The sequence below is a fragment of the Leptodactylus fuscus genome, chromosome 7 (genome assembly GCF_031893055.1).
Source record: "Leptodactylus fuscus isolate aLepFus1 chromosome 7, aLepFus1.hap2, whole genome shotgun sequence".
Lineage (NCBI taxonomy): Eukaryota > Metazoa > Chordata > Amphibia > Anura > Leptodactylidae > Leptodactylus > Leptodactylus fuscus.
The window spans coordinates 8,767,132-8,792,411 of record NC_134271.1 but is presented as its reverse complement, the minus strand read 5'-3'; the positions used below and the strand labels follow the sequence as shown (position 1 = coordinate 8,792,411).

At 49.9% G+C, this 25,280-nt stretch overlaps 1 protein-coding gene across 2 annotated transcripts in view; it reads right to left on the bottom strand.

Annotated features, from left to right (window-relative positions):
- The window catches only part of ABCC8 (ATP binding cassette subfamily C member 8), a 49,770-nt gene that overhangs the window by 18,042 nt on the left and 6,448 nt on the right, over positions 1 to 25,280 (bottom strand). For both annotated transcript variants that reach the window (XM_075280929.1, XM_075280928.1), the window contains exons 3-12: positions 21,460 to 21,581; positions 18,993 to 19,159; positions 17,274 to 17,516; positions 16,752 to 16,940; positions 15,999 to 16,163; positions 14,988 to 15,143; positions 3,887 to 4,021; positions 2,965 to 3,127; positions 633 to 673; positions 399 to 544 (exon numbers count right to left, since the gene is read on the bottom strand). In XM_075280929.1, coding sequence (XP_075137030.1) covers positions 399 to 544; positions 633 to 673; positions 2,965 to 3,127; positions 3,887 to 4,021; positions 14,988 to 15,143; positions 15,999 to 16,163; positions 16,752 to 16,940; positions 17,274 to 17,516; positions 18,993 to 19,159; positions 21,460 to 21,581 — 1,527 coding nt within the window. The remainder of the gene's footprint in view (positions 1 to 398; positions 545 to 632; positions 674 to 2,964; positions 3,128 to 3,886; positions 4,022 to 14,987; positions 15,144 to 15,998; positions 16,164 to 16,751; positions 16,941 to 17,273; positions 17,517 to 18,992; positions 19,160 to 21,459; positions 21,582 to 25,280) is intronic.

The window sequence follows — 25,280 nt, the reverse complement described above, 5'->3', positions numbered from 1 at the left end:
CCAGCACCCATCATATCACAGTTGTATACCACCCCACTCTGTATACCTTCCAACTTCAATAACACAACTATATACTGCCGCAACCCTATATAACTCCCTGCACCCCCCATATCACAGTTGCATACTACCGCACTCTGTATAACACCCAGCACCCCAATAATACCACCCCCATATCACAGCTGTATACTACCCCCACCCTGCCCTCCAGCAACCTACAATAACACAGCTGTATACCACCCCCACCTTGTATACCCCCCCATAACACAGCTGTATACCACCCCCACCCTGTATACCCTCAGTACCCCCAATAAGCCTCCCCCTCTCTACAGTTTACATGACCTCTTTGGCACTGGCTTTACCCCAATACCCTCGCCCCTTCCCCCCACCTCACAATTTACCTGACCAGCGCCTTCACGGTAGAGCGCACCACACTGGAGAGTAAGAACAATGGCGTCACCAGGATGTGGAACAGAGTGAGCGAAGCGAAGGCCACGGCCGGGGAGAAGTCGTTGCGACTCAGGAGATGGACATGGACCACGAATGTCTGGGCGAGAACAAGGGGCGAGGGTAAAGGGGGAGGGTCAGCTATGGTGGCGAAAGGGACAGAGATACGGACACGAGCGGGCACTTACTATGAGCACAGCAGCGATGGGGATGGCGGCGTTCATAAATACTGTAATGAGAGAAACAATACATGTTACCATAGCGACAAATAACATGGCGGACGCCTGTACACCGGTCACATGATCACTATACCGCACTCACTATCACTGACACCTCTCCTGACCTCATACTTTTCCCCGCTGAAGGCTTGTTACTGTGTGCCAGTGTAGGCAGTGCAGAACAAAGCTCTCTCATATGCTGAAGGTTTGTTACAATGTATCAGTGCAGGGAACATGCAGGACTGGAAGGCTGTGCTACTCCATTCACAATTCTCTGTACTGATACACTGTAACAAACTATCACCTGTGGGAAGAATATACAGCAAGCAGATATACTGACAATGGCTGATGTGAGCATTGTGCAGAGATAAATCATCTGTCCCCCCCGCTGACCACTGCTGGGGGTCTGATACAATGGGCATTAACTGCAAACAGATGCCCCCAAAATACAGCACTGCAGAAGTGACCCCAACACAGAGTACTGGACCCAAATATAGAATGCAGGACCCCCAAACCACACAGACCCCCCATATATATAGTACTAGACCCTCCACACCCCCATGTCCAATAGCTCTATATAACTCCCCTCCCCTCCACATTGTCGGGTCATCACCTCCTCGTGTTTACTCTATGAGCAGCTGCTTTCTTTCTATCTATCGGGTACGTGGCGTCCGGAGAGCGAGGCGCTGCTCATTAGAACAAGACGCCACTGATAAGAGGAGGAAAACAACAGATGAGGCACCGAGCAGAGAGAACCTCGCGCCTCATTACACTAGACTATGTCATTACTGATCTCCAGGCCCTTCTCTTTCAGGTCCTTGTTCACCCCAACAACACCAAACACCCCACAGACAATATAACCAGAAGGCAGAGCCACTTCCAGGTCATTTCACCCCTAGACGGAAGCCAAAAAAGAAATGAAAGGAGGGTAAACAGGGTAGGGTCCATTATTGGTGTGGGCACTATTATTGGTAGATGATCACTATTATTGGGGGTGGTCACTATTATTGGGGGTGGTCACTATTATTGGGGGTGGTCACGATCACTTGGGGTGGTCACTATTATTGGGAGTGGTGTACTATTACCTGGGAGTCACAATGATTGGTGTGGTCACTATTATTGGTAAATGATCACTATTATTAAGGGTGGTCACTATTACTCGGTGTGGTCACTATTAGGGTGAGTTCACACGGAGTAAAGTGCCGTGTGATGTGGCACGATACGCCGCGTGAGATTTTGCGGGCCGTATACGCTCCAATTGATTTCAATGGGAGCCGGGATCGTATACGCGGTGCTATTTTGTGGCCGTGATTTTGGGTTAGGGAGATATCGTCACTCCTTGGGGAGAGACCACCATATAGGTGTGTGGAGACTTATTAAGCCTTTAGCACTCCACTTTGCAAGGGACTATGGGAAGAATATGCAAATTTGTCTTCCATGATGTAATTAGGAAGTCAGGTGCCTCAGTGTTGCAAACCAATAGAGGGCGCTCACTGGAATGTGCCAATGGTCTCTCCCCAAGGAGTGATGATACCCTCCTTACCCTGTCTAAGCCTCTCACCTCTACCAGGTTAGTCTTCTCTACACCGGGCTGACGAGATGCAATAACATCGAAACGGCCATCCTCGGTTGAGAGACTATACCTGGTAATAATCCCAGCATCATTGCAAAACAAAGGCCTCTTGGAAGGTCTAGCATGATGCTAAAGGGAGCAGCCTTTATTGGGCCATATCACGGAGGTTCTGTCTTCCTAATTACATCAGAGAAGACAGGCTTGCACATTCCAGTGAGCGCCCTCTATTGGTTTGCAACACTGAGGCATCTGACTTCCTAATTACATCATGGAAGACAGATTTTCATATTCTTCCCATAATTGGGGTGGTGACTCTTATTGGTAAATGATCACTATTATTAAGGGTGGTCACTATTATTGGGTTGGGTCACTATTACAGGAGGTGATCCCTAACACTAGGGGTGGTCACTATTACAGGGGTGGTGACTATTACTGGAGATGATCACTATTACTGGGGACAGTCACTATTACAGGGGGTGAATACTATCACTAGTGGGGGTCACTATTATTGGGTGTGGTGACTATTACTAGAGATGATCACTATTATTGAGGACGGTCACTATTATTGGGTGTAGTTGTCATAATTGGGGTGGTCACACTTATTGGGGTGGTTCCTTTTATTGGGGTGGTCACTATTATTGGGGGTGGTTCCTATTATTGGCGTGGTTACTATTATTGGGGGTGGTTCCTATTATTGGCGTGGTTACTATTACTGGGGGGGTCACTTACTTGACACGGAGGTGTATAAGGCAAAGGCTCTCAGGCTGGTCATCTCCTTCTGCCGCGTCTCCTCCACGCCCCTGTGAAATATATGCTCCCAGGAGTACAGCTTCAGCAGTTTGATACCGCGCAGCATCTCGTTGGTTTTCTTCAGACGCTCGTTGGAATATTCCTAGAAGACGGCGATAATTCATATAACAGTGATAGCTCTGGCGCTGTAGTGTGATGTCACATTGAGTGCAACACATGACATCACACCTGTACTAATGCTGACATACAGTCATAAACTCAAAAAGGGAGGGAGATACCCACCGAGATACCCACCCACAGATGGGGAGTCGTGTGATACGGCAGATGCCCCCTCTGGAGACACCTGTCCTGACGTGACAAGCAATTATCCCCCCGAACTGTGCCTCATCTACCTGCCCCGCAACCTGCTCTGTACTGATGAGGGGTAAGAACCACCAAAATATTGGGGACATGTGATCACTGCGCTATGTACATAGATACAAGCACAGAGGCGTTGTGACGTACATATACCTCCTATAGGTGCACTGTATCATACGGTGCAGAACATATGGTATTTGGCTATGTATATGATATGTATTACACACAAATGCGGCAGAATAAAGCACAATGCCACGTTTTGGATGGAGTTGTATCTTTGTACAGTAATTTTTTGTTAATGAGTGTGCATACACAATATACATACATACATAGCACACATACATATATACGTACATACATAGCACACATACTGTACATATATCACACACATACACATACATACATATACACATCCACATATACATACATACATAGCACACATACACATATACTGTACATACATACATATACATACATACATAGCATACATATACATACATAGCACACATGCATGTAACATACATATACATACACATATACATACCAGCGTGCTCCTTTGGGCTTGAGAGAGTTTCGTGGCTACAAAATACTGTATAGGGGCCAGCACAATGATGACTGCGGCTCCGATTAAGGCGCTAATACCCAGGATGTAGTAGAGGAGGATGATCCCCACAATGATCTAGAAGAAGAAGATTCTCATCAAATCGCAACTCTGGATCAGACACCCCAAAAATCCCTCCCCCTATAGCCCAAAACCTATAACATAGGGGACAAGGACAGACACATCTTTTTTCTACAGTTTATTACTAAGAGATCTTATTCTATATCCAGTTATTGATCCCATCGCCCTAAACTAGGAGGGGATTCCCTATTCTATGCCAATTACAGACTGCTCCTCCTGTCACGTCACACTACAGACTGCTGCTCCTCCTGTCACGTCACACTACAGACTGCTCCTCCTGTCACGTCACACTACAGACTGCTCCTCCTGTCACACTACAGACTGCTCCTCCTGTCACGTCACACTACAGACTGCTCCTCCTGTCACGTCACACTACAGACTGCTCCTCCTGTCATGTCACACTACAGACTGCTCCTCCTGTCACGTCACACTACAGACTGCTCCTCCTGTCACGTCACACTACAGACTGCTCCTCCTGTCACGTCACACTACAGACTGCTCCTCCGGTCACTTTGCACTACAGACTGCTCCTCCTGTCACGTCACACTACAGACTGCTCCTCCTGTCACGTCACACTACAGACTGCTCCTCCTGTCACGTCACACTACAGACTGCTCCTCCTGTCACGTCACACTACAGACTGCTCCTCCTGTCACGTTACACTACAGACTGCTCCTCCTGTCACGTTACACTACAGACTGCTCCTCCTGTCACGTCACACTACAGACTGCTCCTCCTGTCACGTCACACTACAGACTGCTCCTCCTGTCACGTCACACTACAGACTGCTCCTCCTGTCATGTCGCACTACAGACTGCTCCTCCTGTCACGTCGCAATACAGACTGCTCCTCCTGTGACGTCACACTACAGACTGCTCCTCCTGTCACACTACAGACTGCTCCTCCTGTCACGTCACACTACAGACTGCTCCTCCTGTCACGTCACACTACAGACTGCTCCTCCTGTCATGTCGCACTACAGACTGCTCCTCCTGTCACGTCGCAATACAGACTGCTCCTCCTGTGACGTCACACTACAGACTGCTCCTCCTGTCACACTACAGACTGCTCCTCCTGTCACGCTGCACTACAGACTGCTCTTCCTGTCACGTCACACTACAGACTGCTCCTCCTGTCACGTTGCACTACAGACTGCTCCTCCTGTCACGTCACACTACAGACTGCTCCTCCTGTCACGTCACACTACAGACTGCTCCTCCTGTCACGTCACACTACAGACTGCTCCTCCTGTCATGTCGCACTACAGACTGCTCCTCCTGTCACGTCGCAATACAGACTGCTCCTCCTGTCACGCTGCACTACAGACTGCTCTTCCTGTCACGTCACACTACAGACTGCTCCTCCTGTCACGTTGCACTACAGACTGCTCCTCCTGTCACGTCACACTACAGACTGCTCCTCCTGTCACGTCACACTACAGACTGCTCCTCCTGTCACGTCACACTACAGACTGCTCCTCCTGTCATGTTGCACTACAGACTGCTCCTCCTGTCACGTCACACTACAGACTGCTCCTCCTGTCACGTCACACTACAGACTGCTCCTCCTGTCACGTCACACTACAGACTGCTCCTCCTGTCACATTACACTACAGACTGCTCCTCCTGCCACGTCACACTACGGACTGCTCCTCCTGTCACGTCACACTACAGACTGCTCCTCCTGTCACGTCACACTACAGACTGCTCCTCCTGTCACGTCACACTACAGACTGCTCCTCCTGCCACGTCACACTACAGACTGCTCCTCCTGTCACACTACAGACTGCTCCTCCTGTCACACTACAGACTGCTCCTCCTCTCACATCACACTACAGACTGCTCCTCCTGTCACGTTGCACTACAGACTGATCCTCCTGTCACGTCACACTACAGACTTCTCCTCCTGTCACGTTGCACTACAGACTGCTCCTCCTGTCACGTCACACTACAGACTTCTCCTCCTGTCACGTCACACTACAGACTGCTCCTCCTGTCACGTCACACTACAGACTGCTCCTCCTGTCACGTCACACTACAGACTGCTCCTCCTGTCACGTTACACTACAGACTGCTCCTCCTGTCACGTCACACTACAGACTGCTCCTCCTGTCACATCGCACTACAGACTGCTCCTCCTGTCACGTCGCACTACAGACTGCTCCTCCTGTCACGTCGCAATACAGACTGCTCCTCCTGTCACGCTGCACTACAGACTGCTCTTCCTGTCACGTCACACTACAGACTGCTCCTCCTGTCACGTTGCACTACAGACTGCTCCTCCTGTCACGTCGCAATACAGACTGCTCCTCCTGTCACGCTGCACTACAGACTGCTCTTCCTGTCACGTCACACTACAGACTGCTCCTCCTGTCACGTTGCACTACAGACTGCTCCTCCTGTCACGTCACACTACAGACTGCTCCTCCTGTCACGTCACACACTAGACTGCTCCTCCTGTCACGTCACACTACAGACTGCTCCTCCTGTCACGTCACACTACAGACTGCTCCTCCTGTCACGTCACACACTAGACTGCTCCTCCTGTCACGTCACACTACAGACTGCTCCTCCTGTCACGTCACACTACAGACTGCTCCTCCTGTCACGTCACACTACAGACTGCTCCTCCTGTCACGTCACACTACAGACTGCTCCTCCTGTCACGTCACACTACAGACTGCTCCTCCTGTCATGTTGCACTACAGACTGCTCCTCCTGTCACGTCACACTACAGACTGCTCCTCCTGTCATGTTGCACTACAGACTGCTCCTCCTGTCACGTCACACTACAGACTGATCCTCCTGTCACGTCACACTACAGACTGCTCCTCCTGTCACACTACAGACTGCTCCTCCTGTCACACTACAGACTGCTCCTCCTGTCACACTACAGACTGCTCCTCCTGTCATGTTGCACTACAGACTGCTCCTCCTGTCACGTCACACTACAGACTGCTCCTCCTGTCACGTCACACTACAGACTGCTTCTCCTGTCACATTACACTACAGACTGCTCCTCCTGCCACGTCACACTACAGACTGCTCCTCCTGTCACACTACAGACTGCTCCTCCTGTCACACTACAGACTGCTCCTCCTGTCACGTCACACTACAGACTGCTCCTCCTGTCACGTTGCACTACAGACTGCTCCTCCTGTCACGTCACACTACAGACTTCTCCTCCTGTCACGTTGCACTACAGACTGCTCCTCCTGTCACGTCACACTACAGACTTCTCCTCCTGTCATGTCACACTACAGACTGCTCCTCCTGTCACGTTACACTACAGACTGCACCTCCTGTCACACTACAGACTGCTCCTCCTGTCACGTTACACTACAGACTGCTCCTCCTGTCACGTTACACTACAGACTGCTCCTCCTGTCACACTACAGACTGCTCCTCCTGTCACACTACAGACTGCTCCTCCTGTCACACTACAGACTGCTCCTCCTGTCACGTCACACTACAGACTGCTCCTCCTGTCACGTTGCACTACAGACTGCTCCTCCTGTCACGTCACACTACAGACTGCTCCTCCTGTCACGTCACACTACAGACTGCTCCTCCTGTCACGTCACACTACAGACTGCTCCTCCTGTCATGTCGCACTACAGACTGCTCCTCCTGTCACGTCGCAATACAGACTGCTCCTCCTGTCACGCTGCACTACAGACTGCTCTTCCTGTCACGTCACACTACAGACTGCTCCTCCTGTCACGTTGCACTACAGACTGCTCCTCCTGTCACGTCACACTACAGACTGCTCCTCCTGTCACGTCACACTACAGACTGCTCCTCCTGTCACGTCACACTACAGACTGCTCCTCCTGTCACGTCACACTACAGACTGCTCCTCCTGTCATGTTGCACTACAGACTGCTCCTCCTGTCACGTCACACTACAGACTGCTCCTCCTGTCACGTCACACTACAGACTGCTCCTCCGGTCACTTTGCACTACAGACTGCTCCTCCTGTCACGTCACACTACAGACTGCTCCTCCTGTCACGTCACACTACAGACTGCTCCTCCTGTCACGTCACACTACAGACTGCTCCTCCTGTCACGTCACACTACAGACTGCTCCTCCTGTCACGTTACACTACAGACTGCTCCTCCTGTCACGTTACACTACAGACTGCTCCTCCTGTCACGTCACACTACAGACTGCTCCTCCTGTCACGTCACACTACAGACTGCTCCTCCTGTCACGTCACACTACAGACTGCTCCTCCTGTCATGTCGCACTACAGACTGCTCCTCCTGTCACGTCGCAATACAGACTGCTCCTCCTGTGACGTCACACTACAGACTGCTCCTCCTGTCACACTACAGACTGCTCCTCCTGTCACGTCACACTACAGACTGCTCCTCCTGTCACGTCACACTACAGACTGCTCCTCCTGTCATGTCGCACTACAGACTGCTCCTCCTGTCACGTCGCAATACAGACTGCTCCTCCTGTGACGTCACACTACAGACTGCTCCTCCTGTCACACTACAGACTGCTCCTCCTGTCACGCTGCACTACAGACTGCTCTTCCTGTCACGTCACACTACAGACTGCTCCTCCTGTCACGTTGCACTACAGACTGCTCCTCCTGTCACGTCACACTACAGACTGCTCCTCCTGTCACGTCACACTACAGACTGCTCCTCCTGTCACGTCACACTACAGACTGCTCCTCCTGTCATGTCGCACTACAGACTGCTCCTCCTGTCACGTCGCAATACAGACTGCTCCTCCTGTCACGCTGCACTACAGACTGCTCTTCCTGTCACGTCACACTACAGACTGCTCCTCCTGTCACGTTGCACTACAGACTGCTCCTCCTGTCACGTCACACTACAGACTGCTCCTCCTGTCACGTCACACTACAGACTGCTCCTCCTGTCACGTCACACTACAGACTGCTCCTCCTGTCATGTTGCACTACAGACTGCTCCTCCTGTCACGTCACACTACAGACTGCTCCTCCTGTCACGTCACACTACAGACTGCTCCTCCTGTCACGTCACACTACAGACTGCTCCTCCTGTCACGTCACACTACAGACTGCTCCTCCTGTCATGTTGCACTACAGACTGCTCCTCCTGTCACGTCACACTACAGACTGCTCCTCCTGTCACGTCACACTACAGACTGCTCCTCCTGTCACGTCACACTACAGACTGCTCCTCCTGTCACATTACACTACAGACTGCTCCTCCTGCCACGTCACACTACGGACTGCTCCTCCTGTCACGTCACACTACAGACTGCTCCTCCTGTCACGTCACACTACAGACTGCTCCTCCTGTCACGTCACACTACAGACTGCTCCTCCTGCCACGTCACACTACAGACTGCTCCTCCTGTCACACTACAGACTGCTCCTCCTGTCACACTACAGACTGCTCCTCCTCTCACATCACACTACAGACTGCTCCTCCTGTCACGTTGCACTACAGACTGATCCTCCTGTCACGTCACACTACAGACTTCTCCTCCTGTCACGTTGCACTACAGACTGCTCCTCCTGTCACGTCACACTACAGACTTCTCCTCCTGTCACGTCACACTACAGACTGCTCCTCCTGTCACGTCACACTACAGACTGCTCCTCCTGTCACGTCACACTACAGACTGCTCCTCCTGTCACGTTACACTACAGACTGCTCCTCCTGTCACGTCACACTACAGACTGCTCCTCCTGTCACATCGCACTACAGACTGCTCCTCCTGTCACGTCGCAATACAGACTGCTCCTCCTGTCACGCTGCACTACAGACTGCTCTTCCTGTCACGTCACACTACAGACTGCTCCTCCTGTCACGTTGCACTACAGACTGCTCCTCCTGTCACGTCGCAATACAGACTGCTCCTCCTGTCACGCTGCACTACAGACTGCTCTTCCTGTCACGTCACACTACAGACTGCTCCTCCTGTCACGTTGCACTACAGACTGCTCCTCCTGTCACGTCACACTACAGACTGCTCCTCCTGTCACGTCACACACTAGACTGCTCCTCCTGTCACGTCACACTACAGACTGCTCCTCCTGTCACGTCACACTACAGACTGCTCCTCCTGTCACGTCACACACTAGACTGCTCCTCCTGTCACGTCACACTACAGACTGCTCCTCCTGTCACGTCACACTACAGACTGCTCCTCCTGTCACGTCACACTACAGACTGCTCCTCCTGTCACGTCACACTACAGACTGCTCCTCCTGTCACGTCACACTACAGACTGCTCCTCCTGTCATGTTGCACTACAGACTGCTCCTCCTGTCACGTCACACTACAGACTGCTCCTCCTGTCATGTTGCACTACAGACTGCTCCTCCTGTCACGTCACACTACAGACTGATCCTCCTGTCACGTCACACTACAGACTGCTCCTCCTGTCACACTACAGACTGCTCCTCCTGTCACACTACAGACTGCTCCTCCTGTCACACTACAGACTGCTCCTCCTGTCATGTTGCACTACAGACTGCTCCTCCTGTCACGTCACACTACAGACTGCTCCTCCTGTCACGTCACACTACAGACTGCTTCTCCTGTCACATTACACTACAGACTGCTCCTCCTGCCACGTCACACTACAGACTGCTCCTCCTGTCACACTACAGACTGCTCCTCCTGTCACACTACAGACTGCTCCTCCTGTCACGTCACACTACAGACTGCTCCTCCTGTCACGTTGCACTACAGACTGCTCCTCCTGTCACGTCACACTACAGACTTCTCCTCCTGTCACGTTGCACTACAGACTGCTCCTCCTGTCACGTCACACTACAGACTTCTCCTCCTGTCATGTCACACTACAGACTGCTCCTCCTGTCACGTTACACTACAGACTGCACCTCCTGTCACACTACAGACTGCTCCTCCTGTCACGTTACACTACAGACTGCTCCTCCTGTCACGTTACACTACAGACTGCTCCTCCTGTCACACTACAGACTGCTCCTCCTGTCACACTACAGACTGCTCCTCCTGTCACACTACAGACTGCTCCTCCTGTCACGTCACACTACAGACTGCTCCTCCTGTCACGTTGCACTACAGACTGCTCCTCCTGTCACGTCACACTACAGACTGCTCCTCCTGTCACGTCACACTACAGACTGCTCCTCCTGTCACGTCACACTACAGACTGCTCCTCCTGTCATGTCGCACTACAGACTGCTCCTCCTGTCACGTCGCAATACAGACTGCTCCTCCTGTCACGCTGCACTACAGACTGCTCTTCCTGTCACGTCACACTACAGACTGCTCCTCCTGTCACGTTGCACTACAGACTGCTCCTCCTGTCACGTCACACTACAGACTGCTCCTCCTGTCACGTCACACTACAGACTGCTCCTCCTGTCACGTCACACTACAGACTGCTCCTCCTGTCACGTCACACTACAGACTGCTCCTCCTGTCATGTTGCACTACAGACTGCTCCTCCTGTCACGTCACACTACAGACTGCTCCTCCTGTCACGTCACACTACAGACTGCTCCTCCTGTCACGTCACACTACAGACTGCTCCTCCTGTCACATTACACTACAGACTGCTCCTCCTGCCACGTCACACTACGGACTGCTCCTCCTGTCACACTACAGACTGCTCCTCCTGTCACACTACAGACTGCTCCTCCTCTCACATCACACTACAGACTGCTCCTCCTGTCACGTCACACTACAGACTGCTCCTCCTGTCACGTCACACTACAGACTGCTCCTCCTGTCACGTCACACTACAGACTTCTCCTCCTGTCACGTCACACTACAGACTGCTCCTCCTGTCACGTCACACTACAGACTGCTCCTCCTGTCACGTTACACTACAGACTGCTCCTCCTGTCACGTCACACTACAGACTGCTCCTCCTGTCACATCGCACTACAGACTGCTCCTCCTGTCACGTCGCACTACAGACTGCTCCTCCTGTCACGTCGCAATACAGACTGCTCCTCCTGTCACGCTGCACTACAGACTGCTCTTCCTGTCACGTCACACTACAGACTGCTCTTCCTGTCACGTCACACTACAGACTGCTCCTCCTGTCACGTTGCACTACAGACTGCTCCTCCTGTCACGTCGCAATACAGACTGCTCCTCCTGTCACGCTGCACTACAGACTGCTCTTCCTGTCACGTCACACTACAGACTGCTCCTCCTGTCACGTTGCACTACAGACTGCTCCTCCTGTCACGTCACACTACAGACTTCTCCTCCTGTCACGTCACACTACAGACTGCTCCTCCTGTCACGTCACACTACAGACTGCTCCTCCTGTCACGTCACACACTAGACTGCTCCTCCTGTCACGTCACACTACAGACTGCTCCTCCTGTCACGTCACACTACAGACTGCTCCTCCTGTCACGTCACACACTAGACTGCTCCTCCTGTCACGTCACACTACAGACTGCTCCTCCTGTCACGTCACACTACAGACTGCTCCTCCTGTCACGTCACACTACAGACTGCTCCTCCTGTCACGTCACACTACAGACTGCTCCTCCTGTCACGTCACACTACAGACTGCTCCTCCTGTCATGTTGCACTACAGACTGCTCCTCCTGTCACGTCACACTACAGACTGCTCCTCCTGTCATGTTGCACTACAGACTGCTCCTCCTGTCACGTCACACTACAGACTGATCCTCCTGTCACGTCACACTACAGACTGCTCCTCCTGTCACGTCACACTACAGACTGCTCCTCCTGTCACGTTACACTACAGACTGCTCCTCCTGTCACACTACAGACTGCTCCTCCTGTCACACTACAGACTGCTCCTCCTGTCACACTACAGACTGCTCCTCCTGTCATGTTGCACTACAGACTGCTCCTCCTGTCACGTCACACTACAGACTGCTCCTCCTGTCACGTCACACTACAGACTGCTTCTCCTGTCACATTACACTACAGACTGCTCCTCCTGCCACGTCACACTACAGACTGCTCCTCCTGTCACACTACAGACTGCTCCTCCTGTCACACTACAGACTGCTCCTCCTGTCACGTCACACTACAGACTGCTCCTCCTGTCACGTTGCACTACAGACTTCTCCTCCTGTCACGTCACACTACAGACTGCTCCTCCTGTCACGTTACACTACAGACTGCACCTCCTGTCACACTACAGACTGCTCCTCCTGTCACGTTACACTACAGACTGCTCCTCCTGTCACGTTACACTACAGACTGCTCCTCCTGTCACACTACAGACTGCTCCTCCTGTCACACTACAGACTGCTCCTCCTGTCACACTACAGACTGCTCCTCCTGTCACACTACAGACTGCTCCTCCTGTCACGTTACACTACAGACTGCTCCTCCTGTCACACTACAGACTGCTCCTCCTGTCACACTACAGACTGCTCCTCCTGTCACACTACAGACTGCTTCTCCTGTCACGTCACACTACAGACTGCTCCTCCTGTCATGTTGCACTACAGACTGCTCCTCCTGTCACGTCACACTACAGACTGATCCTCCTGTCACGTCACACTACAGACTGCTCCTCCTGTCACACTACAGACTGCTCCTCCTGTCACACTACAGACTGCTCCTCCTGTCACGTTACACTACAGACTGCTCCTCCTGTCACACTACAGACTGCTCCTCCTGTCACACTACAGACTGCTCCTCCTGTCACACTACAGACTGCTCCTCCTGTCACACTACAGACTGCTCCTCCTGTCACGTCACACTACAGACTGCTCCTCCTGTCATGTTGCACTACAGACTGCTCCTCCTGTCACGTCACACTACAGACTGATCCTCCTGTCACGTCACACTACAGACTGCTCCTCCTGTCACACTACAGACTGCTCCTCCTGTCACACTACAGACTGCTCCTCCTGTCACACTACAGACTGCTCCTCCTGTCATGTTGCACTACAGACTGCTCCTCCTGTCACGTCACACTACAGACTGCTCCTCCTGTCACGTCACAATACAGACTGCTCCTCCTGTCACGTTGCACTACAGACTGCTTCTCCTGTCACATTACACTACAGACTGCTCCTCCTGCCACGTCACACTACAGACTGCTCCTCCTGTCACACTACAGACTGCTCCTCCTGTCACACTACAGACTGCTCCTCCTGTCACGTTGCACTACAGACTGCTCCTCCTGTCACGTCACACTACAGACTTCTCCTCCTGTCACGTTGCACTACAGACTTCTCCTCCTGTCACGTTGCACTACAGACTGCTCCTCCTGTCACGTCACACTACAGACTTCTCCTCCTGTCACGTCACACTACAGACTGCTCCTCCTGTCACGTTACACTACAGACTGCACCTCCTGTCACACTACAGACTGCTCCTCCTGTCACGTTACACTACAGACTGCTCCTCCTGTCACGTTACACTACAGACTGCTCCTCCTGTCACGTCACACTACAGACTGCTCCTCCTGTCACGTCACACTACAGACTGCTCCTCCTGTCACGTCACACTACAGACTGCTCCTCCTGTCACGTCACACTACAGACTGCTCCTCCTGTCACACTACAGACTGCTCCTCCTGGCACACTACAGACTGCTCCTCCTGTCACACTACAGACTGCTCCTCCTGTCACACTACAGACTGCTCCTCCTGTCACACTACAGACTGCTCCTCCTGTCACGTCACACTACAGACTGCTCCTCCTGTCACGTTGCACTACAGACTGCTCCTCCTGTCACGTCACACTACAGACTGCTCCTCCTGTCACACTACAGACTGCTCCTCCTGTCACACTACAGACTGCTCCTCCTGTCACGTCACACTACAGACTGCTCCTCCTGTCACGTCACACTACAGACTGCTCCTCCTGTCACGTCACACTACAGACTGCTCCTCCTGTCACGTCACACTACAGACTGCTCCTCCTGTCACGTTGCACTACAGACTGCTCCTCCTGTCACGTCACACTACAGACTGCTCCTCCTGTCACGTTGCACTACATGCTTCCGCACCTGAACAGGCATCGCCCAGAGATTGGGACACAGGAAGAAAAACCACATGAGCTGATTGGTGTCGATGGCCACGAGGTTGCAGATCTGGCCGGACGTCATCTCTCCCATGGACATGTTGGATGTGGACAGATGCATAATCTTACTGTAGATCTTGGTCTGTGACAACACAATACATTATAAATAGTTAAGCTGCGCCTACAACTCCCATCATCCCTCAGCTATCTGTAGGTTTGGAGTAGATATGGTAGTGCTGTACATTTTGGCGCTCTTCCTTCCGCCTGTGGTTTCTGAATGTTTATTCCATCTCCCCCCGATTGGACGGAGCCTTCCTGAAATGAGGTCAGAACTGCACTGTGTGGGCAGGGTGTCCTGATCTCGTACTAGTCTTCTCTTGTGACATCCCCATATGTTTTTGGCTGTAATGAGATTCTCGTCCATGGTGTAGCCTCGTCCCCCTTCTTCATGACTTGGATCGGCCAATGACACAGCACGGCCTGTTCTTCACCCATCACCCGGAGCTGAGGATAGGTGTGACAGCTCCAGCACCAGGGTGGAGATTTCCGTCAGGAACATTATGGTCTGATCTGGTGTAGAATGGCTTTGTACTATTTATATGAGCCGCTCTGGACAGAGGCCAAGTAATGTCCCTTTATCTCCTGGAAGCCCCAATGACATGGCGTAGCTTCACCTGACAGTCTCTATAGATTGGCACCAGCTGTCAACGCCGCCAACTACTGCTCTTCTGGCCATGAAGAAGGTGAGAACGTCTCGCACTGTGCCCTTACATAGACCCGCACCACATTCTTATTCCATCCTTGGTTCTCACATGGACCTCAGTCTGTGGTCCTCATGGACACCTCCTTGCTTGGCCCTCAACCATCTTTGGTCCTAATTTTGACCATCAGCTTTCACCCCTGCTGCACCCTCACTTGTACTCGCACGCCATTACTGACATCACACTGTCCCATGTACGTGTTAGTATTAGAGGATTCAGCGTGGGCCAAGTCTCACCTGTATTGCTCCACGCAGGTTGATCCCGGTCTCAATGGCGACATAATACGAGGCCTGAAGAAATGTTCTTTGTAGGAGCAGGGCGAAAAACAGCAGAACCGCCAGGACGTAGGCGTTGGCCAAAAACTCCTGAGAGGAGATGAAGGAAACCCCAAAAAACACTGTCTGCAAGAGAAGAGTGAGAGACAATAAGAGACACGGTGCAAATGCCAGCACACAGCTGGGCACACATAGATGGGTACACAACGGGCACATATAGATGGGTACACAATGGGCACACATAGATGGGTACAAAACGGGTACATATAGATGGGTACACAACAGGTACACATAGATGGGTACACAACGGGTACACATAGATGGGTACACAATAGGCACATATTGATGGGTACACAATGGGCACATATTGATGGGTGCATAATGGGCACACATAGATGGGTACACAACGGGCACATATAAATGGGTACACAATGGGCACATATTGATGGGTGCATAATGGGCACACATAGATGGGTACAGAATGGGTACATATAGATGGGTACACAACGGGTACATATAGATGGGTACATAGCCAGGCACATATAAGTGGGTACACAATGGGCACATATAGATGGGTGAGACCCTGGTACTGGCCCTTATCTGCACCCCATTATACAATGACCCCAAACAATCACATTATATCCTCATAATGACACAAGTAGATGACAACACGAAACAATAGCCTGCCCTTGATATCTCATGCAGGGGGGTTACCCGCGGGTGGAAGGTCTTGTTTTCTTGGCTGAGGTGGTGGACGATCCCAGACACACAGAGCGGACCAGCAAATCCCAGCATATCGGCCAGGATCCGGAAGACACTGCTGAGGATGAGGGGTCTCCCAAAGGCATGGCACAGGGTGCACCAGATGGTGCGGGAGCCAGTAGGATATGGGGAAGACTTGGACTGTGGGGAGGAGAAGGAGTCAACGTTATCACCGGGCACTATACTGTAATACTGCCAACGGTCCCTGAACTTGTCATATACAGCTACATAGGGTGATATGTGTCATATACAGCTGCATGAGGTGATATGTGTGATATCTGGGTTACACAGGATGATACATGTGATATACTTCTACACAAAGTGTTGCGTATCATATACAGCTACACAGAGTGTTGCATGTGATATACTGCTCCATAGGGTGATACATGTGATATATGGATGATGCTATATTCACGCCTCACCGTACAAAGGCCCCCTCCTCCAGTAATGGTGGAGGCGCTGCAGATAACTCACCCTTTGTGCTTGGAAAGCCTGGTTGAGGAGGATGTAGTTGGTGATGGCCCTCATGGCTATGGGCAGTTTTCCTATTGCTTTCAGGTCGATGGGCTTTTTGTGAGCCGTCTTAATAAATGTATTCATCCACCAGTACGTCCCTTTTGAGAGGAGGTTGACAAAGGGCTGAAGGAATCGCACCCCCAGATCCTGCAGATCCTCCGGGGGCTTCACTTCTCTGGGACATTTGTAGAAGACATATCTCTAAGGAGTAAAAACAGAATAAAGATGATGGAAGAAGATAACCCGAAGAAGAGATACAGGAGGACTCTGCACGACCAGCTGTACGGGGCTGCGTCCGATGACCTACTATACACAACGTGGGAGCGGAGACATGTGGATCCCTGTATAGTGTCGGTGCCATTACTGCAGATTCCCTCTTACTGAAGTCAGTACAGACCATGATGGAGGGACCAGAGACAACGGCTCCCACACTGTGCTGTGTATAGTAGGGGTGTCCAAAGTATATAGTTAATCCCTATGGGGGACTCCCTGTCACATCCCCCCAATCAGATATTTATGACTGATCCTAAGAGAAGGGGCTCCATTCACAAGGAGGAAGCATGGGGGATATTCGGTCGCCCGTTCTTCTGATCAGTATTTGCACTCCCACTTACTGTTGTGCACCTTGTACTGTTATGTTTTTGTTCTAAGCGTTGCTGTGTATTGTAATAATAGTGTGCGTTGCGTATTGTGAGGTTCGCTGATGCTAATGTAGATGACTCATTATTACACTGTATAGTTATTAGTTATTGTCACTATAATTATACGGCTGTGTTATTATTGCACCCGGGTCCTGATGAGAGGCGGATCAGTGATTCCTCTACTATGTGTACAATACACGCTACACGCAACTGTATCCAGCGTTATGAGCTGCGAGCTAAGAGTGTCCAATGTGCATATTGTCATATCCTGGCATAAAATATGCAGAGTCTTGTTCATATACACAGAGCCCGTTGACAGGTTCTGGCGCGTTCACGAGGTCCATGACATCACTCACCCGCACTCTGCAGGAGGTCTATGACATCACTCACCCGCACTCTGCACGAAGTCCATGACATCACTCACCCGCACTCTGCAGGAGATCCATGACATCACTCACCCGCACTCTGCAGGAGATCCATGACATCACTCACCCGCACTCTACAGGAGGTCTATGACATCACTCACCCGCACTCTGCAGGAGATCCATGACATCACTCACCCGCACTCTGCAGGAGATCCATGACATCTCTCACCCGCACTCTACAGGAGGTCTATGACATCACTCACCCGCACTCTGCACGAAGTCCATGACATCACTCACCCGCACTCTGCACGAAGTCCATGACATCACTCACCCGCACTCTACAGGAGGTCTATGACATCACTCACCCGCACTCTGCACGAAGTCCATGACATCACTCACCCGCACTCTGCACGAAGTCCATGACATCACTCACCCGCACTCTGCAGGAGATCCATGACATCACTCACCCGCACTCTACAGGAGGTCTATGACATCACTCACCCGCACTCTGCACGAAGTCCATGACATCACTCACCCGCACTCTGCACGAAGTCCATGACATCACTCACCTGCACTCTACAGGAGTTTTATGACATCACTCACCCGCACTCTACAGGAGGTCCATGACATCACCCACCCACACTCTGCAGGAGGTCTATGACATCACTCACCCGCACTCTGATGACATTAATCTCCACAACCAGCAGCATGCCATAGAGAATGGCTAATAATCCGGTGAGGCAGAATCGCAGCTGCTGGAACCCCACGCCGTTGTCACAGAACTTTACAAACTTGATGGTTTTTGTGATAAAAGTCATTGTCCAATAGACCAGTAATGCTGGGGGGACAAGAAAGGAGAAGAAAAAGTGTCAGAATGATCACCATCATAAGAAAGACCACTCTCATCATCACTACTACTTCATCTTCATGGCTACGATTCTGGGACACAGGACACCACCAGCTGTTGCTGTTGATTATCTGCTGTACAGTAGACTGTCTCTCCATACTACACAGACCTGTATTATCTGCTGTACAGTAGACTGTCTCTCCATACTACACAGACTTGTATTATCTGCTGTACAGTAGACTGTCTCTCCGTACTACACAGACTTGTATTATCTGCTGTACAGTAGACTGTCTCTCCATGCTACACATACTTGTATTATTTGCTGTACAGTAGACTGTCTCTCCATACTACACAGACTTGTATTATCTGCTGTACAGTAGACTGTCTCTCCATACTACACAGACCTGTATTATCTGCTGTACAGTAGACTGTCTCTCCATACTACACAGACTTGTATTGCCTGCTGTACAGTAGACTGTCTCTCCATACTACACAAATTTGTATTATCTTCTGTATAGTAGACTGTCTCTCCATACTGCACAGACTTGTATTATCTGCTATACAGTAGACTGTCTCTCCACACTACACAGACTTGTATTATCTGCTGTACAGTAGACTGTCTCTCCATACTGCACAGACTTGTATTATCTGCTATACAGTAGACTGTCTCTCCATACTACACAGACTTGTATTATCTGCTGTACAGTAGACTGTCTCTCCATACTGCACAGACCTGAATGATACAGATGCAAACCACAAATATGCAGTAATTGTGTGCAAGAACCAGCTATCCATCCTGTGCTCTCTGTGCACTGACATGAAGGCTTGGGGTGACACAAGGCCCCATATATCATCACTGTCTTAATGGACATGGCAGCCTCAGCATCCAGGGATGATTTTCACAGATTTGCAGTATGAGACCCGAGGCATTGACATACTAAAGACATACTAATAACTCAGGACACGTCACACCTGCTTAGCCCTGCGGTATAACTACCATATAGATGATAAATCCCGGGCTTATTACGCTGCAGGTTGTTGGTTCTATGTGGAGTCATTAATGAGGAATTACTAGAAGGTCATCGGCGGGGGGGTTCGGGGGGTTTCGCTGCATTCATACAGCTTAGACTATGGATTTTCTCTTTACGCTGAATTATTGATGTGTCTTGTGGAGACTGGAATCCTGCCAGCTCCAGTGACAGCGGACACGTCCCTGACTCCATGCACTGGAGGCCTTGGCCAGAATCTTGTGAATGTGCTGTAGGACGGGCGTCATTTATGTGCTCATCACTAAGGGGGCGGTGGGGGGGTAGATGAGTTTTGGGGAGGGTGGTCATATTATCTCCTGTTATTTCCTGTTCTCCATAACGTTCACAGCTCTGCACAGTCGTGTGAAATCCAAACCTCATCTATTATCAGCACCGCTGAATGACGTTATAAAGCCGGCGCTCTTCTTATCTTCTACTGAGCCATGTCTTATACACAAAGAGCTGTGGTGTGGGGGGTCTAATTTACTCTCAGAGTCCCTGCATACTGTGCTTATAATGGTAGTGGGGGGTCTTATTCATAATCTACATGTCTGCAGGATTGCCTATAATTGTGGTGGTGGTGGGGGTCTCACTCACACTTAGAATCCCTGCAGAAGTCATGCATGGCTCATTCACACTATGCATCCCTGCAGGATTCTCCTATAGGGATGGGGGATCCTCATTCTCACTTGGCACCCTTACAGGAGTCATCTATAGTGGTGGGGGTCCTCATTCATAGTTAGTATCTCTGCAGGAGTCACCTATAGCAGTGGGGGTCTTCATTCCTAGTTAGCATCCCTGCAGGATTATTCTATAGTGATGGGGGGGGGGGTCCTCATTGTCACTTGGCACCCTTATAGGAGTCACCTATAGCAGTGGGGGTCCTCATTCATAGTTAGCATCCTTCCAGAAGTCATCTATAGTGGTGGAGGTCCTCATTCATAGCTAGCATCCCTCCAGGATTCTTCTATAGTAGTCCTCGTTCATAGCTATAATCTTCCCAGGAGTCACTTATAATGGTGGGGGTCCTTATTCATAGTTAGAGTCACCTATAGTGGTTGGGTTCCTCTTCCACACTCAGCATCCCTACAGGGGTCACCTATAATGGCGGGGGGTCTTTATTCGCTTGCAGTGGCAGCACGCCCTGTCACTATCTGCTGACCCCCTTCCAGACTACATCGCCATGACAGACGCCATTATGATTCGTACTAGTCACATGACCCTGCTGCAAGCATCTGATTGGTCGCACCGCCCGGTCCTTACCTATTAGCAGCTTTGGGAAGTTGGACGTCTCAATGTTGTGATAATAGACAATAGATGTGATGCCGGCCAGGAACGCCATGACGGCCGGCATGTAGAGGTGCAGGTGCCTCGAGTCGGAGAACCTGAACAATAAGGAAAATTATCGGATGAGGAAATAATCAGGATGGTGGCCACAATAATAGGGAAGGTGAGGACAAGGGAGGTGAAGATGATGAGGATAATGGTGGGGGATGATGATGAGGATGATAGTGGGAAGAATGACAATGAAGAGGAGGAGGATATGGGTGCAGGGTGAATGGGAGGATGATAGGAGAATGGCAAGGGTGAGGAGGAGGATGACAAGGAAGAGGAGGATGATGACAGGGATGGGGAGGATAGTGAGGATGATAGAGAAGAGAATGGCAAGGGTGAGGAGGTTGATGGGGAGGAGAATGACAAGGAGGAGGAGGATGACAAGGGTGGGGGTGATGGTGAAGATGATAACAAGCAGAATGACAAGGATGAGGAGGATGATGACAACGGTGGGGGTGATGGTCAAGATAACGACAAGGGTGGGGTTGATGATGAGGATGATGACGGGTGAGGAGGATGTGGATGATGATGGAGATGATGACAAGGTGAAGGAAGATGATAGTGAGAATGATAGCAAGGAGAATGACAAGGGTGTCTGGCGGTATAATATGGTTTTATTTATAAGAAAATCTCAAAACCGCACATGATGTCAAGCATGGATCATAAGCCTGTATATAGGGTATAGCGGGCTCTGCGTACACTGTCCCCCAAACATGTCTTATGGACCTTGCTTTATGCATAGGGACAGTCATGCAAAGCTTTAAGCAAGAGTTGTCCAAAATAATGAGGCAATAAGATTTCCTCTCCCTAGAAATAAGGGGGTCGAGGCAGACCCCTAAAAAACCCCCCATAGCATTACCTTTCCTACACGAGACATCACATCTAGCACAATGTAGTCAGGCCGTAACATTCTTCCGGCATTCACCAAACCCAGATTATCAGACCGCCATTAGAGAAGTCTGATTGGTTGGTGCACAGAACACGTTTCCACTTCTCCAGTGTGGATTGTGCTTTATACCGCACCATCTGACAATTTGCATTGTGTTTCGTGATGTAAAGCTGGCATACAGCTGCTTGACCATGCCATGAAGTTCCCAGTGGGCACAGTTTTTGAACCAGAGGAGTCTGGACTCTGCAGTTATTGAGTCAGCAGAGCTTGGAGACCACCGGGTGCTTCTTTATATGGTCTATCAGCACTCCAGGGCTCACTATGTCATGGTGTATCTGATAAGATCCAGTGAGATCCCGATCAGCTGCTTTGCTCCAGTAGTGTACAGACAGCATTGTAGATCTCTTCCCATCGTCTGCCGCTCCGCTTGGCTGGATGTCTCTGTTACTCTTTATTTTATCCCTTTTCATTACTATAACTGCAGTTTCTTCTATATTGTGATTTTATTTTGCTACTTCTCTAACCTTTTACATAACCACTGCATTATTGTACATTAAATGTTAATACGTTTGTCCTTGCTGCTCTAAATCCTACCCATAACCGCTCAGAGGAAAACTATCACTTAGCCGTGTCAACCCTTTGAATGCCAGTGGACTAGACGTTAACCTGTTTTATCCAAGAGCTGAAACCGAAGATGAGCCATAGACAGGCTAACTCCAGTAGACAAAGCTATGACAGGGGACAAAGCTTTCTACACTCAGTCCAAACAATCACACTAAAAGCTGTCAAGACTGTCATCACGACCAACAAGACATCACTCTGTTAATCCACGGGAACACACAGTCTCCCACTAGTCAGGCATAAAATAGGTTGAAAAAAGACATATATCCATCAAGTGACACATGACATTCAATATATTTCCATAACCATCAATAATATTTTGCTCTAAAAGGCATCTAAGGCTTTTTTGAAGCTTTCAGCTGTGAATGCTGTCACCAGCTCCTAGGTAGGCTATTCCACAGATACACAGTCCTTATAGTATAGAAGCAACTCCTGGGGTAGGCTATTGCATAGATTCACAGTCCTTACAGTGTAAATGCAGCTCCTGGATAGGCTATTCCCCAGATTCATAGCCCTTACAGTTAAGAACCAGCTCCTGGATAAGCTATTCCACAGATACACAGTCCTTATAGTATAGAAGCAACTCCTGGGGTAGGCTATTGCATAGATTCACAGTCCTTACAGTGTAAATGCAGATCCTGGATAGGCTATTCCCCAGATTCATAGCCCTTACAGTTAAGAACCAGCTCCTGGATAAGCTATTCCACAGATACACAGTCCTTATAGTATAGAAGCAACTCCTGGGGTAGGCTATTGCATAGATTCATAGTCCTTACAGTGTAAATGCAGATCCTGGATAGGCTATTCCCCAGATTCATAGCCCTTACAGTTAAGAACCAGCTCCTGGGGTAGGCTATTCAACAGATTCACAGTTCTTACAGTGAAGAAGCCTTGTTGCCTCAGGAGATTAAACCTTTTTCCCAGATGGGCAGACCGCCCCCTTGTCTTTTGAGGGGATTTTAAATGGAACAGCTTTTCCCCATTTTTCTTTTATGGGCCATTTATATATTCATACCTCTTCTCCAGACTAAACAAATTTAATTCCTTTAGTCTTTCCTCATGACTAAGGTCCCCATGCCTCTTATTGGTTTTGTTGCCCTCAGTTGAACCTTTTCTACCTCTTGGACATCCTTTCTATGAACTGCTATAAAAACTGAACTCCACATTCCAGATGGGGCCAATGACTTATAAAGTAGTAATATTACATCCCTGTCCCGTCAGTTCATAGCCCTATTAATACCTGACAATATTCTGCTGGTCTTAGAAGCAGCCAAATGACATTGGCATCATCTTTCAGGTTATGGGTAAGTTAGGGCAGCAAGGACAAACATCTTAAGATTTATTCCTTAGTACCTTACAGATGAGGCACCATGTATACCAAAGCATTTCCTGCACACAGAGAAACAACCAGCCACCTGATAGACATTGCTCCTCATCCTAATGTAATGAACGCTATTCAAGAGGACACATGGATGACTGCCAAACAAATCTATCCAGGAAGATGTAATAAGGAATCGATTAACATGATTAAAGTGGAATATGAGGGCTTAAAATACTATTTCATTTTTGGCCGTTGACCAAGTCAAGCAACTTTTAAATGTGATTATATAAACCACAATTTAGTAGTCCAGAGACTGGTGAAGCGCTTTGTTAGTCTTCCACTATATTAAGTAACCGCTCCTCTATGAGGCTTCTGGCTCGGTATAAGGCTGCGCACTCAAAGACTGTGGGTAGAGCCTCCAATGTCATCGCACTGAGTATGGGAAGCCAATAATTGGCATGACAGAGCGTTGATGCAGAAGGTCACCTATGGCTGGAGATGGAAGCGGCTGAGTCATATGTGATGTCATATTTCCTGGTCCCTGATTTATGTGCCCCTCTTCTGATCTATACTTCCTGATCCCCGAGATATTTGCCCCTCCCCAGCTTTATATTTCCCAGTCCCTGATTTATGTGTCCCTCCACTGCTTTATACTTCCTGGTCCCCGATATATGTGCCCCTACCCTGCTTTATACTTGCTGGTCTCCGATATATGTGTCCCTTCCCTGCTTTATACTTCCTGGTCCCCGATATATGTGCCCCTACCCTGCTTTATACTTTCTGGTCCCCAATATATGTGTCATAACACATAAACTGGTACTCCTGGAACAAAAATGTACTAAAACATAACTTTTAATAGTCTGACTAAAAATAGGAACTCGTTCCCTTTAGACATACAATAAAAACCAAACAAAGGGT